The sequence below is a fragment of the Muntiacus reevesi genome, chromosome 4 (genome assembly GCF_963930625.1).
Source record: "Muntiacus reevesi chromosome 4, mMunRee1.1, whole genome shotgun sequence".
In the NCBI taxonomy this organism is placed as follows: Eukaryota; Metazoa; Chordata; class Mammalia; order Artiodactyla; family Cervidae; genus Muntiacus; species Muntiacus reevesi.
The window spans coordinates 1,471,433-1,486,831 of NC_089252.1; the positions used below are offsets into that span (position 1 = coordinate 1,471,433).

The following is a 15,399-nucleotide window of genomic DNA, read 5'->3' on the forward strand; positions in this document are numbered from 1 at the left end:
TTGTTAGTGTATAGGAATGCAAGGGATTTCTGTGTGTTAATTTTATATCCTGCAACTTTACTATATTCATTAATTAGCTCTAGTAATTTTCTGGAAGAGTCTTTAGGGTTTTCTATGTAGAGGATCATGTCATCTGCAAACAGCGAGAGTTTCACTTCTTCTTTTCCTATCTGGATTCCTTTTATGTCTTTTTCTGCTCTGATTGCTGTGGCCAAAACTTCCAACACTATGTTGAATAGTAGTGGTGAGAGTGGGCATCCTTGTCTTGTTCCTGATTTCAGAGGAAATGCTTTCAATTTTTCACCATTGAGGGTGATGCTTGCTGTGGGTTTGTCATATATAGCTTTTATTATGTTGAGGTATGTTCCTTTTATTCCTGCTTTCTGGAGAGTTTTAATCATAAATGAGTGTTGAATTTTGTCACAGGCTTTCTCTGCATCTATTGAGATAATCATATGGTTTTTATCTTTCAATTTGTTAATGTGGTGTATTACGTTGATTGATTTGCGGATATTAAAGAATCCTTGCATTCCTGGGATAAAGCCCACTTGGTCATGGTGTATGATTTTTTTAATATGTTGTTGGATTCTGTTTGCTAGAATTTTGTTAAGGATTTTTGCATCTATGTTCATCAGTGATATTGGCCTGTAGTTTTCTTTTTTTGTGGCATCTTTGTCTGGTTTTGGAATTAGGGTGATGGTGGCCTCATAGAATGAGTTTGGAAGTTTACCTTCTTCTGCAATTTTCTGGAAGAGTTTGAGTAAGATAGGTGTTAGTTCTTCTCTAAATTTTTGGTAGAATTCAGCTGTGAAGCCATCTGGTCCTGGGTTTTTGTTTGCTGGAAGATTTCTGATTACAGTTTCGATTTCCTTGCTTGTGATGGCTCTGTTAAGATCTTCTATTTCTTCCTGGTTCAGTTTTGGAAAGTTATACTTTTCTAAGAATTTGTCCATTTCATCCAAGTTGTCCATTTTATTGGCATAGAGCTGCTGGTAGTAGTCTCTTATGATCCTTTGTATTTCAGTGTTGTCTGTTGTGATCTCACCCTTTTCATTTCTTATTTTGTTAATTTGGTTCTTCTCTCTTTGTTTCTTAATGAGTCTTGCTAATGGTTTGTCAATTTTGTTTATTTTTTCAAAAAACCAGCTTTTAGTTTTGTTGATTTTTGCTATGGTCTCTTTAGTTTCTTTTGCATTTATTTCTGCCCTAATTTTTAAGATTTCTTTCCTTCTGCTAACCCTGGGGTTCTTCATTTCTTCCTTCTCTAATTGCTTTAGGTGTAGAGTTAGGTTATTTATTTGGCTTTTTTCTTGTTTCTTGATGTGCGCCTGTAATGCTATGAACCTTCCCCTTAGCACTGCTTTTACAGTGTCCCATAGGTTTTGGGTTGTTGTGTTTTCATTTTTGTTTATTTCTATACATACTTTGATTTCTTTTTTGATTTCTTCTATGATTTGTTGGTTATTCAGAAGCGTGTTATTTAGCCTCCATATGTTGGAATTTTTAACAATTTTTTTCCTGTAATTGAGATCTAATCTTACTGCACTGTGGTCAGAAAAGATGACTGGAATGATTTCAATTTTTTTGAATTTTCCAAGACCAGATTTATGGCCCAGGATGTGATCTATTCTGGAGAAGGTTCCGTGTGTACTTGAGAAAAAGGTGAAGTTGATTGTTTTGGGGTGAAATGTCCTATAGATATCAATTAGGTCTAGCTGGTCCATTGTATCATTTAAGGTTTGTGTTTCCTTGTTGATTTTCTGTTTAGTTGATCTATCCATAGTTGTGAGTGGGGTATTAAAGTCTCCCACTATTATTGTGTTACTATTAATTTCCTCTTTCATACTCGTTAGTGTTTGCCGTACATATTGCGGTGCTCCTATGTTGGGTGCATATATATTTATAATTGTTATATCCTCTTCTTGGATTGATCCTTTGATCATTATGTAGTGTCCTTCCTTGTCTCTTTTCACATCCTTTATTTGAAAGTCTATTTTATCTGATATGAGTATTGCGACTCCTGCTTTCTTTTGGTCTCCGTTTGCGTGAAATATTTTTTTCCAGCCCTTCACTTTCAATCTGTATGTGTCCCTTGTTTTGAGGTGGGTCTCTTGTAGACAGCATATATAGGGGTCTTGTTTTTGTATCCATTCAGCCAATCTTTGTCTTTTGGTTGGGGCATTCAACCCATTTACATTTAAGGTAATTATTGATAGGTGTGGTCCCTTTGTCATTTACGAGATCTCCTGATGCTAGAATGTACTATAAGGAAATACTTTTTAGAACTGGTATGGATGTGGCCTAGAGATTTGGATGAATCAGTCAAATAGCACAGAAACTAAAGAAAAGGGCCAAAACAAATCGAGTACATTTCTCAAAGACCTGAGAAAAATTAAAAACTTGTTTTAAAGTAACTTACTGACCATTTGAGGGGGAAAAAAAGGCAGATCCTGTCTCCACATAATACCTTACACGTAACACTGCAAGTGGAGTAACACTCCAAGTACAGAAAACAAACACAGGAACACTAAGCAATCAAGACAGCTGCTTACAACACGCTGGGACTGCACAGACTTCTAAGATTAAAGTAAAGACCACAAGGATCAGAAGAGCTGCCTACAAAAAACTAAAAAGGCATCTACATCTTTAAAAAATGAAAAAAATTAATAAAACAAAATAAAAACATTTGCCACGTGTGATGCAGTGGTAAAGAATCCTCCTGCCAATGCAGGAGATACAAGAGACACAGGTTTAACCCCTGGGTTGGGAAGATCAGAAGGAAATGGCAACCCACCCCAGTATTCTTCCCTGGTGAATCCCATGGACAGAGGAGCCTGGCGGGCTACGGGCCATAGGGTCACAAACAGTCAGACATAACTGAGCGTGTACACACAGAAATTTTAATAAGGTAAAGATGAACATGGGAACAAAGGAGGAATAGACTTTTACAAAAAAGAAGAGAAACAGTAAAGTGTTAAAAGAGAAATAGCAAGCAAAAACAGTGAGAGTATCTCTCACCAAACTGGAAATTTAAAAAACCGGGGACCTGGGAGTCCAATCACTAAAGAAAGTGGCAGGGCATACACACTGAGGAATCCAGATCTGAAAGAGACACGTGCACCCCAATGTTCATCGCAGCACTGTTTATAATAGCCAGGACATGGAAGCAACCTAGATGCCCATCAGCAGATGAATGGATAAGGAAGTTGTGGTACATATACACCATGGAATATTACTCAGCCGTTAAAAAGAATTCATTTGAATCAGTTCTAATGAGATGGATGAAACTGGAGCCCATTATACAGAGTGAAGTAAGCCAGGAAGATAAAGAACATTACAGTATACTAACACATATATACGGAATTTAGAAAGATGGTAACGATGGCCCTATATGCAGGGCAGAAGAAGAGACACAGAAGTACAGAACAGACTTTTGAACTCTGTGGGAGAAGGGGAGGGTGGAATGTTTCGAAAGAACAGCATGTATATTATCTGTGGTGAAACAGACCACCAGCCCAGGTGGGAGGCATGAGTCAAGTGCTCGGGCCTGTTGGGCTGGGAAGATCCAGAGGAATCGGGTGGAGAGGGAGGTGGGATGGGAGACCGGGATGAGGAATTCGTGTAACTCTATGGCTGATTCATATCAATGTATGACAAAACCCACTGTAAAATAAAAAAAAAAAATTAAAAAAAAAAAAAAAAAAAAGAAAGCGGCAGAGCAAGCCAGACTCCAGAGGGTGGGGAGGATGCTCCCCACATCCACACACACACGCTGGTCTGCGTGAGAAGGCACTCTGTGGGCGCTAGTATTCTTTCAAATTATGTCCCATAGTTTCCAGGCCCTAACCTCCAAACAATGTAAAAAAAACTGCTAAATGTTTAACATCATGAAGAAAAGAATTCATACAGGTCCTCTCGGGGTGACCTAAGGAAAAATACCATTTATGCAGGAAATCAGTACACAGATCCACTCCTGCCCATGTACCCAGTCCTGAAGGTACATGTCTACCATGACATGGTCACAGAGAACCAAACAAATAAGGTGATAAATCTGAAGTGCTTGTTTGTGTCTGACACACAGTAACTGATTAATAAATATCAGTGTAGAAGCAAAATGAAATAATGCATGCTGAATATTCTTGAATGAATACTGGAATAATTATTTTCAAATGCAGAACACAGACAAGAAAGATGACTTAGTGAAAGTGACATAATGCATAGACATAAAAGGCACAAAAGAGGAATTTAAAATCTCTTGATTTTCAAGGAAAAATTATTATTGATAAATGGAATCAATTTCACTAGAAGATGAGAAAATTTCATTGAGACATTTCATAAAAATCTTTTGAGCACAAAAAACAAAGTAAGAATGTTAACAAGTATGAGACAACACAGTATTGATATTGAGTCAAAGATGCCAAAAAATGTAGGAATAAAGAACATCTTCTCTTTCTGAACTCTGCACGGGTAAGGTTCCTTTTTGGCAAGGAACCTGGATCACAAGAAACAAGTAAATAAGCAAATGGTCTCTCTCACATTCACACACACAAACACAAGTAATTTACACAAGCCTCCAGTCACATTTTCTCTCTCTCCTATGTTTGAAACATGTTAAACAACAAAGTGCCAGAATGAGTGAAGGAAATAACTAAGATATCCTGGAAAAAACAATCACCACAAGCTTTACGAAGGAGCCAGCAGCAGCACAGAATTAATTCAAGTTCGTTTCTAAATATCAAGTTCCACGCTAGCTTTAGGTTTAAATTTGGGAAACGGCTAACACAACTTAGCCCTGCTGAGTTGTGGCTGCTGAGAACACAAACAAGTAAACAAAGACTTCTGGGTTGATCCCATCTGCTAGAAAACAGACTGTATGAGCTCTGTGAAAAGCTTATTAGATCCACGTTTGAATTTCATGAGCTTATTGTGGTAGCTGACACACAGTGGGTACTTAGTAAACAAATATGGAAATTAATTGTGAACTAGCCAACTGGAAGAAGACAAGCAAGGTACACAGTCTACAAACCACTCCTTAGCAACAGGAAAAAAAACCAGCATTGATTCCAAGAACCCAAAAGCAGAATGGCCACACAATTCAAACTTCTTCATCAGGAATTTTTGCAAAAGCTGCAAAGAAGCAGGAAAGTCTACGTTACTTTCTTCTGTGACTCTCCTCTGTTGCTGCTCACTAGGAGATAAAGCATAACACAAGCAGTCACAAACAAGGAGACAGGAAGGAAGGTGGAAGCCAACAGGTATGGAAAATTCCCACACAAGAAAAGCAGTTTATGAGGCAATGAAATAAAGAGCAAACTAAAAACCATTCAGTATTCACTGAGATCATGTGCCACAGTCAAAATACTCTCTGCTTCCAAACACAGCGCCTTCAAGATGTTAGCAAGTGGAAGTGGTTTTCCTTTTCAAAAGAAAAAAATACAACACACAAAATTTTCTCAGTGTATTTCTACAAGAATGTGCTTGAGAAGCCCAAGAAAAGTTCAAATGCTGAAAAATGCTACAATAGACTACAGTGAATCACAGAGGAAAGAGCCATCAATGCCATTCAAAGAACAGGTAACTGTGAAACACTAGAAGTTAAGTAGGCAGCAAATATTCTTGATAAGAAAATAAATATTAAACTGTACTCAGCAATAAGCATAAACTCCATTTTCTTTAACATTCTAAATTTTACTTACCTATCATCTTTAGCAGAATAACCAACCAGAAAGCAACATGCCACAAATGAAAGAACACTGGGCTTGAGGTCAGCAGGTCTAGGTTCAAACACAAACTCCACCCAGAAGGATGGCCACTCGGGGCAGACCATTCTGCCCAAGTCCCAGGCTACTCACTGTCACTGTGACAACACCAGCCGCCTGGGGCACTTTCTCTGACACACTCGGGCGTCAATCAGCACCAGGTGTCGTGACTGTCACCCATGTGTGAAATGTCCACTGCTCAGGTCACAGGCAACGATAACCAATTTTTTTAAAAAGGTAAATTTTCATTTGTATTTGAAATGAAACTAGTAAAATTGTTTGAGTATTTTGAGTTCAAATAATACAGAATTATAAAAGATACATGCTTCCCTGGTTGGCTCAGTTGGTAAAGAATCTGCCTGCAACATGGGAGACCCGGATTTGATCCCTGGGTAGGGAAAGTCCCCTGGAGAAGGCAATGGCAACACACTCCAGTATTCTTGCCTGGAAAATCCCATAGATGGAGGAGCCTGGCAGGCTACAGTCCATGGGGTAGCAAAGAGTCAGACATGACTGAGTGACTAAACCACACAAAAGATATATACCAGTCTGTCTTCCTTAACAGTTTATACCAATTTAGATAAAAAGGACATAAAAGCTGCCACTTTAAGGTAAATAATTCAGTGGCATTTACTACATTCAAAGTACTATACAACCAACTCTACCAAGTTCCACAACACTCGCAACTGCCAGAGAAGCCCTCACCCACTGAGGACTGCGCCCCACCCCTGCTTCCCTGCAGCCACACCTGCACTCTATTAACTTACCTGCTCTGTGAGTTTCAAGAGCGACAGCGCACAATACACCACCACCTCTGGTACCCAGCTTCTCTCACACAGCACAGCATTTTCAGGGTTCATTCACGTTCTGTCACGTATCAGTTTTCATTAACTTTTATAGCTGACTAATACTTCAGGCTATGAAGAGACCATCAATCCCTCGACCTTCATCCTCTGACAGACAACTGACATCACTGCCTTCTGCCAACCCTATGTAGTGCTGTGATGAGCAGGGGTGTGTGTGCATCTGCTTGAGCTCCTATCCTTAATTCTAAATTTATCTGGGCAGGTCTTCATTTCACCTTCACTTCTGAGTGACAGCTTTACTAGATACAGAATTTCTGCTGACAGTTTTCCCTTCTCCAACTCCTTCTGCCCTCTGGTTTCTGATGAGAAGCCCGCAGCATGTCAATGCCGAGGACCCTGCCTGGAGGAGCCGCCTCTCGAGCTGCTCACAGGCTGTGCTCGTGGCCCCAGGGTTTAGACCATGTGATGATGCTATGTCTCGGTGTAGGTCTCCACTCTGACCCTCCTGGGCTTCAGGGAACCTCCTCAATGTGTAGATTTGTATCTTTTGTCAAAACTGGGGGTCAGTGGCCATATCCCTTCACATCCTCCATCTCTTTTTCAGCACACACTCCACTGGGTACCTCAGTGCCCCTGACGCTGCCCCATAAGCCTCTCAGGACCTCTCACTGCTCTTCTTTCTACTCCCTGCTCCCCAGGCTGGACCATTTTCCGGGACCAAAGGCTCAGCTCATTCTTTCTCCTGCCAGCTCAACTCTGCTACTCAAAGTCTCTAGTGAGTTTCTCTTTCATTTACTGTATTTTTCAGTACCAGAATTTCTTGCTTTTTTTAAATACTGACATACCTTTACAGATATGCTCTATCTGCCAACACACTGTTCTGGTATCTTTCAGCATCTGTCCACTATCTCCCTTAGCTTCAGAACATAACTGAGGTGGATGAGGTTCATGTCTGTCTAGAAAGTGCAATGTCTGGGCTTCCTCAGAGACAGTTTTTGTTAATGTCTTCTGTGAAACGCATTCTCTGTAATTTTTGGTGGAAACCCAGACATTTTGAGTATTATCATCTGCTAACTCAGGAAATTAAATATTTCCCCCTTTGGGTTTGTTTTGCTGCTTAGTATATGCTGTAGCCATGTATATCTAGTGACTTTTCTAAACTATTTTTGTAAAGCATGTATTCTTTGTCACATGTGGTCTCTCAAGTCTTTCTTACTTTAGCTTATATTCAACCAGTGTTTGAAAGAGATCTTGCATGTGAGGAAAAAGGAGGTGGTGGAGGGAGGAAGCGAAGGGAGCAAGGACGAAGACAGGAGCAGGCACAGCTGCTCACAGCCTCTGCAGACCATGGTTCCGTGAGGGAGCCCTGGTCTCAGCTTCACCTCAGCCTTCGCTTCTGCCTGCCCTGAGCCTGCATCCAGCCTTGAGCGTGACTTTCAAACCCCTCCCCAGCCCTGCCCCGGGCCAACACGGGCACTTCAGATCCCCTCCCGATTCTTCCTGCCTGGCTGTGACAGCTAGTGTGTGAGCCCGGCTGTGATCTCTGCCCGGCCGCTGCAGCTGGACCCCAGCCTACACAATTAAGAAACGCCTGCAGCTTTCTAGCTTTCCTGCCCAGAGTTGCAGGTTAGGTGAGAGACAGACAAGCCAACTGGGTCAGTCCTTTAGGCAGCCCCCACACGGGTTAGACAGACAAAAACGATTCACCACAAATAAGTTCTGCTCTGCACTCTTCAGGACCTGGCAGAGCTAACTGTCAGCATCCAGAGTCCCAAATTAGGGTCTGGCTATTGCCATCTTCAAGGAGGGTGCGGTGACGGGGACAGGGTAGAGCAGGGGCACGTGAAAATACCAAAGAGCTTTCCTACTATTTTCAAGTGGCCTCTTCCTGGATTCAATAATCCCCTAGATGCTGCTGACATTTTTCAGAGTTCTGACAAGTTAGCTCTGCCAGGTCCTGACTGAACTGTGGAGCTGCCTACTCTTCATTTTACTGACGTCACTGCACTGTTCGTTTGTGAATGATACAATCAGTGCACAGAAACAAATCTCTGCTCAGCCCAAATTCCACAATATAAAACAATAGAAAACATAAGCCAAGATCTACACTGTATTCTAAAACAGATGAGCCAAAATTATACCTAATTTACCTGGCCATTCTGGATAGTCTTTTTCCCAAAACTAAAGCTTACCTTCTTTTTTATGCCAATATTTAAAGCATCAAACCTTTTTAATAATTAATTTTTCAATTCAATTAAGAAAGCATAATATTTTCAACAAATGATACTGGGACAACTTGGTATTCACATGCAAAAGAATGTGAGGAGACACCATATACAAAATGTAAATGGGTCATACACCTGAATGTAAGAGCTCAAACTATAAAATTCCTAAAAGAAAACATGGAAGTAGATCTTTGCAACTTTGGGTTGGCAAACTATTTCTTAGATACAACCTCAAAATATAAGCAACAAAAGAAAAAAAAAACAGATGAACTTGGGACTTAATGAAAATAAAAACTTTTGTGCATCAGGGAACACCATCAAGAAAGAAAAAATACAACCCACAGGACGAGACAACATAGTTCCAAATCATATATATCCAACAAGGGACAAAAACCTGCTCCACTCTGAACTCCACTTTCAGACAGGCTCTGAGGTGCTATGAATCTTCATGGAGTTTCTCTCTGGCACCTTTTCCTGTCCTCATGCTTATCATAATAGCTTTACACATTCTCTCCCTATCACACTGCCTCTTTTCTACAGTAGACTGAAAACCAAATAAACAACTCTTAACACATAAACCAGACAAGGGTGCAAGCCCAAGTGAAGGGTGTGGGGAAACCAGCACACGTCGGTTTCCATGTTGGATCTCAACATTTGTTTCAGGTGCTCAAAGTCCTATTTCCCAAGTACAGTTTCAGGCCATGGGACCAGATGTCTGGTCTTGATGACTGTGTTTAAAATAGACTGCAAAGAGAGACTTTAAATGAGATGATGCTATGCTTTACAATGTGTATACATAAGTTGGGTTTCACGTGTCTAGTACACAAGTATTCTATACAAACTGTAACAGAGCATATATTTATATATAAGCATATATATATATAGATATATATATACACCACACACCTGTATACGGACATGTGCATGCATGTGTTTAAGGGCATGTGTATACATTTATATTCATATATACATACATACATTCAAGCATTGAGAGAATAAAAATCTATCCTGAAATCATATGCATCATATTATCACAGGAAAATTAATTAGGTAACATGTAACTGCATAATACTATTTTCAGTAACAAAACTAAGATGTTTTCTTGCATTTATGCTCATTCTAGAATGATGATCACATGAACCAATGGTAAACTGGATTAAAAGTGTCTTGCTCACCTCTTACTGTAAGCTTGCTGTACAGTTGTGAGTTTACTTCCTTGTCTCGCTGGAAACGCCGAAACTCATCAACTGCTTCTCTCATGATAGTAACAGCCAAGACAAACCCCTTTAAACAAAATAAAACATAGTATTTGAGAAAATTGGACTTTAACAAAAAAGGAGAAATTCTTTTACTATTTAGTTTTATGTTTTTCCTTCAATTTATACTAGTTGTAAAGCATACAATAAATGAAAACAAAAAATGACAAAAATAAACACTACAAAAGGAACAGAGTAATGCACAGAATAAGATTTACAATTCTCACTGACCCAAAAAAAGTTTTAAAACTCACATCTTAATATGTACTTCAAGTTAAACATCAGGAAATTACCTCCAGTGAGGAGAAAAGAGAGAAAACAAAGAAGCAGAAGTCGCCTGTGTATCCTCTGCACAGTTGTGTGGCTGGTTAGGACTTCGGGGTCAGCCTGAGGGCACCCCATCAAGTGACCCGTGCACACACAGACACAGGCTGCATCCCACTCAGGAAACCCAATAGCCCACCACTCCTGTGGGGCCCGCCCACCACAGCCACATGTCCACACACTCCAGCAGAACGCGAGGACCTCGTGCAACTGCAACTGCTGTGCCCTCTGCCCGACACCTCCTCTGCACACGGCGCCTGCTCTCTCCCAGCACAGGAGGGAGCTGGGCTGGGACACGGAGCTGCCCCCCTGGGGCCCAAGAGAGGCCCCAGCCCCGCCAGCAAAAGTGCTCGTAATATCTTCAGCTGACGTAGCTGGAGGGCTGCAGAGGACTCTGCTGCTGCTGCTGCTACTGCCACGTCCCTTCAGTCGCGTCCCACTCTGTGCGACCCCAGAGACGGCAGCCCACCAAGGCTCCCCCGTCCCTGGGATTCTCCTGGCAAAAACACTGGAATGGGTTGCCATTTCCTTCTCCAGTGCATGAAAGTGAAAGGTGAAAGTGAAGTTGCTTAGTCGTGGCAGAGGACTCTAGAAACCCTTTAACAAAGTGCAGTGACACAGAGCAACAATGTCACATTTCAAAAATCTGATCAATTTATCTTTTAATCACCTGAACTCTTAAAATTGTATTCTAAATACTTAATGATTTAACTTAATTTCAAAATCTTTTCTTTTTACCAGAGGAGCCCAGTAGGTGTAGAGATACCCTATTTTCAATGCTGGTACAAACTGTGAGCAGGATACTATCAGAAAATAGAGATTCAAGAAAAACTTGAATTGTTCATATAAAACCTAAAAAGAAAAAGAAAAAAAAATCAATATAATCTCTTCAAGAAAAATCTTTCAAACCTTAAATAATTAAAATCAGCATAATAACTAACTATATTTCCACTAACAGTGAGAATATGCCGAGTCACAATAAACTTAATTTTGACAATGGCTTTCCAATAACTAAATCACAGAAAAGAGCTAAGATTACCTCAAATTATATTTTAAATAAACTGAAAAAAAGAGTTAGAACTTTCAAATATGTTAAACCTTTTGGTTTTCTGTTTCCTTGTATGTAGTCTTTCAGTTTTCCACATTTATCTTTCATAAATCTTTACATTTATATCACTCAAGACACACAGGAAAACGTTCCCAATGTTAGTAAGTCATAAATTCAGAAAATCTTTTGGGAAAGTGGTGCAACCCTATATTTATGAAGTGGAAGGAAAAGTTATGACCAACCTAGATAGCATATTAAAAAGCACAGACATTACTTTGCCAAAAAAAGTCCATCTAGTCAAGGCTATGGTTTTTCCAGTGGTCATGTATGGATGTGAGACTTGGACTGTGAAGAAAGCTGAGCGCCGAAAAATTGATGCTTTTGAACTGTGGGGCTGGAGAAGACTCTTGAGAGTCCCTTGGACTGCAAGGAGATCCAACCAGTCCATCCTAAAAGAGATCAGTCCTGGGTGTTCATTGGAAGGACGGATGTTGAAGCTGAAAGTCCAATACTTTGGCCACCTGATGCGAAGAGTTGACTCACTAGAAGAGACCCTGATGTTGGGAGGGACTGGGGGCAGGAGGAGGAGGAGGGGATGACAGAGGAGGAGATGGCTGGATGGCATCACCAACTCAATGGACTTGAGTCTGAGTAAACTCCAGGAGTTGGTGATGGACAGGGAGGCCTGGTGTGCTGCAATTCATGGGGTTGCAAAGAGTTGGACACGACTGAGCGACTGAACTGAACTGAAACACTCAAACATGACAGCTACATTTTCTGAATGTGAACATTAGGTAGCTTCAAAAAGATCCAGTGAATAAGCAAATCATCTATAGGTATGCATTCACACACATAAAAACACTAATCTCTTGCATTTACTTCCCTCAAAGTATAAGAAATGAAAACACATAAAAATATGTAAATTACACACCAATTTTTATGAAGAAAACTACCTGTATTTCTTTATAGTCTCTTGGTAGTTGATTTTAAACAATATTTTCAAATATAAACTAAATTAAAATCATCATTCAATAACATCTTTTAGGAATGCAAATCCTATATTTTCATCTTTGTTTCTTAATTCAAACAGAATAATCCTTAAGAAAATCCAAGATCTAGTATATTAACAGACTTCTATCCAAAAATGCCTCACTTATTAGATTTAAATTGAAAATCAAAATGGAAGAAAACTTGTGTTTATAGATGGGAATACCTTAAATAGCACACTACAATCATAATAAAACTTACAAACTTGCAAATTGTAAATCAAAATCTCCTTGGATGCCACTTTTAAATACAACTTGGAAGGCATGCAAATTTTAACAAGGGCAGAGCAATGGGTTAAGTACTTATTGTTGACTTAAAGAGGCTAGAATCACAGTTTTTATATAATGAAGCTGTATACATCATCACACAATTATGTGTGTGACTGAAAAATCAGTTACATTGATAACATGTTTATATTTATAATCACATTCAATTGCTGTCTAAAATGTTTTGAATCATTTCATAAATTAATCTCAGCAGGAAAGAAAGCTCTCTTTTTCCTCAGTGATTTCTTTAAAATCTCAGTTAGCATAAATTATATCTATTAGCAATTCAGAAATTGCCATTTGTGCTAAAAATGGCATAGAATTCCTACTGTGCAATTACCAAATGTTTCTAAAATACTACATTTTAGATGAAAAGACTAATTTAAGAGATAATCTAAGGAAAAAGTCATTCCCACGGTAACAGTAGTACAGACACATCAACAGGTCTCTTTAGGACAACCATCCTGAAGGTTGCATGAACTCCCTTGGGATCAAAATTAAGGGGCACTGCTCACCCTGGACACTGTAATCAAGACTCTATTGTTTGCTGAGTGAACGCAGAGGGCGTCAGGAAAATGTACAGTTATTTAGCCAATCTGGGAGTATTTAATAATTTAAACCTAAGGAGAAAACAGTAGCTTCATTCAATAAAGATAAGGATATTTATCTGCCTGGAAGACAGGTTACATTTTATTGTCCTGACAAAAGAGCAGTCTTTTAACTATGGAGGCATTAGCTTTGTGTGTTTTAATAAAGAAGCATATTAGACATCAAGCATCTGACAACTATTGGATGGATTTGGGCGGATAGTGATGCTAATCAATGCCCAATATAAAGTCAGCATGGTTATTTAAATAAAAACATGAAAGCTAAAGCAGCCCTCATTTCACACAATTGAGTATTTTTTGCAAAAGAGCCTAAGACCTAATACTTAAAATGTGTTAAAAACTTCGATAATGGAAAAATAATCAGCACCAGCTTTCTTTCGCCTTTAGAAAGATAAATAAATCTATTAAAATAGGGAATGAGGCAAAAATAAATCAACTATTCTAAATACATATAATCTCAGCTTTATAATTTAAGACAAAAATATCATTGGCAACAACAAAAAGTAATAAATATTTAAATTTCAGAATTTAAATTTAGCATAATACCTAATTAAAGATAACTACTGATATAATAACAAAACAAGGCCTGAAATGTATAATGTGAAGTAGAAAATAAATCTAAAAGTGCTTATAGATATTTTGTTACTCAGTCATGTTTGTGTAAAAAGTTATTTTACTTTGATTGCGACGCCACTGGACTTCATCAGTTCAGTGCAGTCACTAAGTTGTGTCTGATTCTTTGCAACCCCATGGACTGCAGCACGCCAGGCCTCCCTGTCCATCACCAAGTCCCGGAGTTTACTCAAACTCATGCCCATTGAGTCAGTGATGCCATCCAACCATCTCAGCCTCTGTCGTCCCCTTCTCCTCCCACCTTCAATCTTTCTCAGCATCAGGGTCTTTTCAAAAGAGTCAATTCTTCGCATCAGGTGGTCAAAGAACTGGATTTCAGCTGCAGCATCAGTCCTTGCAATGAACACCCAGGACTGATCTCCTTCAGAATGGACTGGTTGGATCTCCTTGCAGTCCGAGGGACTCTCAAGAGTCTTCTCCAACACCACAGTTCAAAAGCATCAATTCTTCAGTGCTCAGCTTTCTTCATAGTCCAACTCTTACATCCATACATGAATACTGGAAAAACTATTGCCTTGACTAGACGGACTTTTATTGGCAAAGTAATGTCACTGCTTTTTAATATGCTGTCTAGGTTGGTCATAAACTTTCTTCCAAGGAGCAAGCATCTTTTAAATTCATGGCTGCAGTCACCATCTGCAGTGACTTTGGAGCCTAAAAAAATAAAGTCTGCCACTGTTTCTCCATCTATTGCCATGAAGTGATGGGACTGGATGCCATGATCTTAGTTTTCTGAATGTTGAGTTTTAAGCCAACTTTTTCACTCTTCTCTTTCACTTTCATCAAGAGGCTCATCTTCTTCTCTTGCGAGAACTCTTAAAACTACAACTCCCTGCTGAACAACTGTCGACTGGAGAATGTTGGATCCCACTAAAAAGATACCCCACGTCCAAGGGCAAAGGAGAAGCGCCAGCAAGACGGCAGGAGGAGTGAAATCACATTTAGAATCAAACCCCTTACCCAACAGAGACGCTCAGAGGGCTCAAACAAACCTAGTGTGCAGTAGGACCCAGAGACGCCAAAGAGACTGAGCCAGAAATGCGCTTGAGTGACAGCCTTAGCAGGCTTTAAACGTTATATACACTCAACATTTCCCTCCAAACAAATTCCCAGTCAAAGTTTATGACTTATTTTCTGGTAATTTTATTTACCTTTATTTGATTATTTCTACAATTATATAAATGTGATGGTTATCTGGAACTGAAGGCAATAATCAGACTATAAATTTTCTTGAGTTGAACTCTACTATGTGGCTATTAATAACATACATGAAAACAAAAAAAGAAGAGAAGTATATGAATTATTTCACAATTATTTGAACACCCATGGTTCAAAGGTCTCTGATTTGGATATGATAGAATTAATGAGAGAAAAAAAAATGAGAACAAAGTTAGTAATCTCCAATATCCAGTGCATTTTCAAGAATT

At 39.3% G+C, this 15,399-nt stretch overlaps 1 protein-coding gene across 1 annotated transcript in view; it reads right to left on the reverse strand.

The window, feature by feature from the left end:
- ATP9B (ATPase phospholipid transporting 9B (putative)) overlaps positions 1 to 15,399 on the reverse strand; it is a 153,259-nt gene that overhangs the window by 113,912 nt on the left and 23,948 nt on the right. The window contains exons 4-5 of the mRNA XM_065932271.1: positions 11,109 to 11,222; positions 9,966 to 10,074 (exon numbers count right to left, since the gene is read on the reverse strand). Coding sequence (XP_065788343.1) covers positions 9,966 to 10,074; positions 11,109 to 11,222 — 223 coding nt within the window. The remainder of the gene's footprint in view (positions 1 to 9,965; positions 10,075 to 11,108; positions 11,223 to 15,399) is intronic.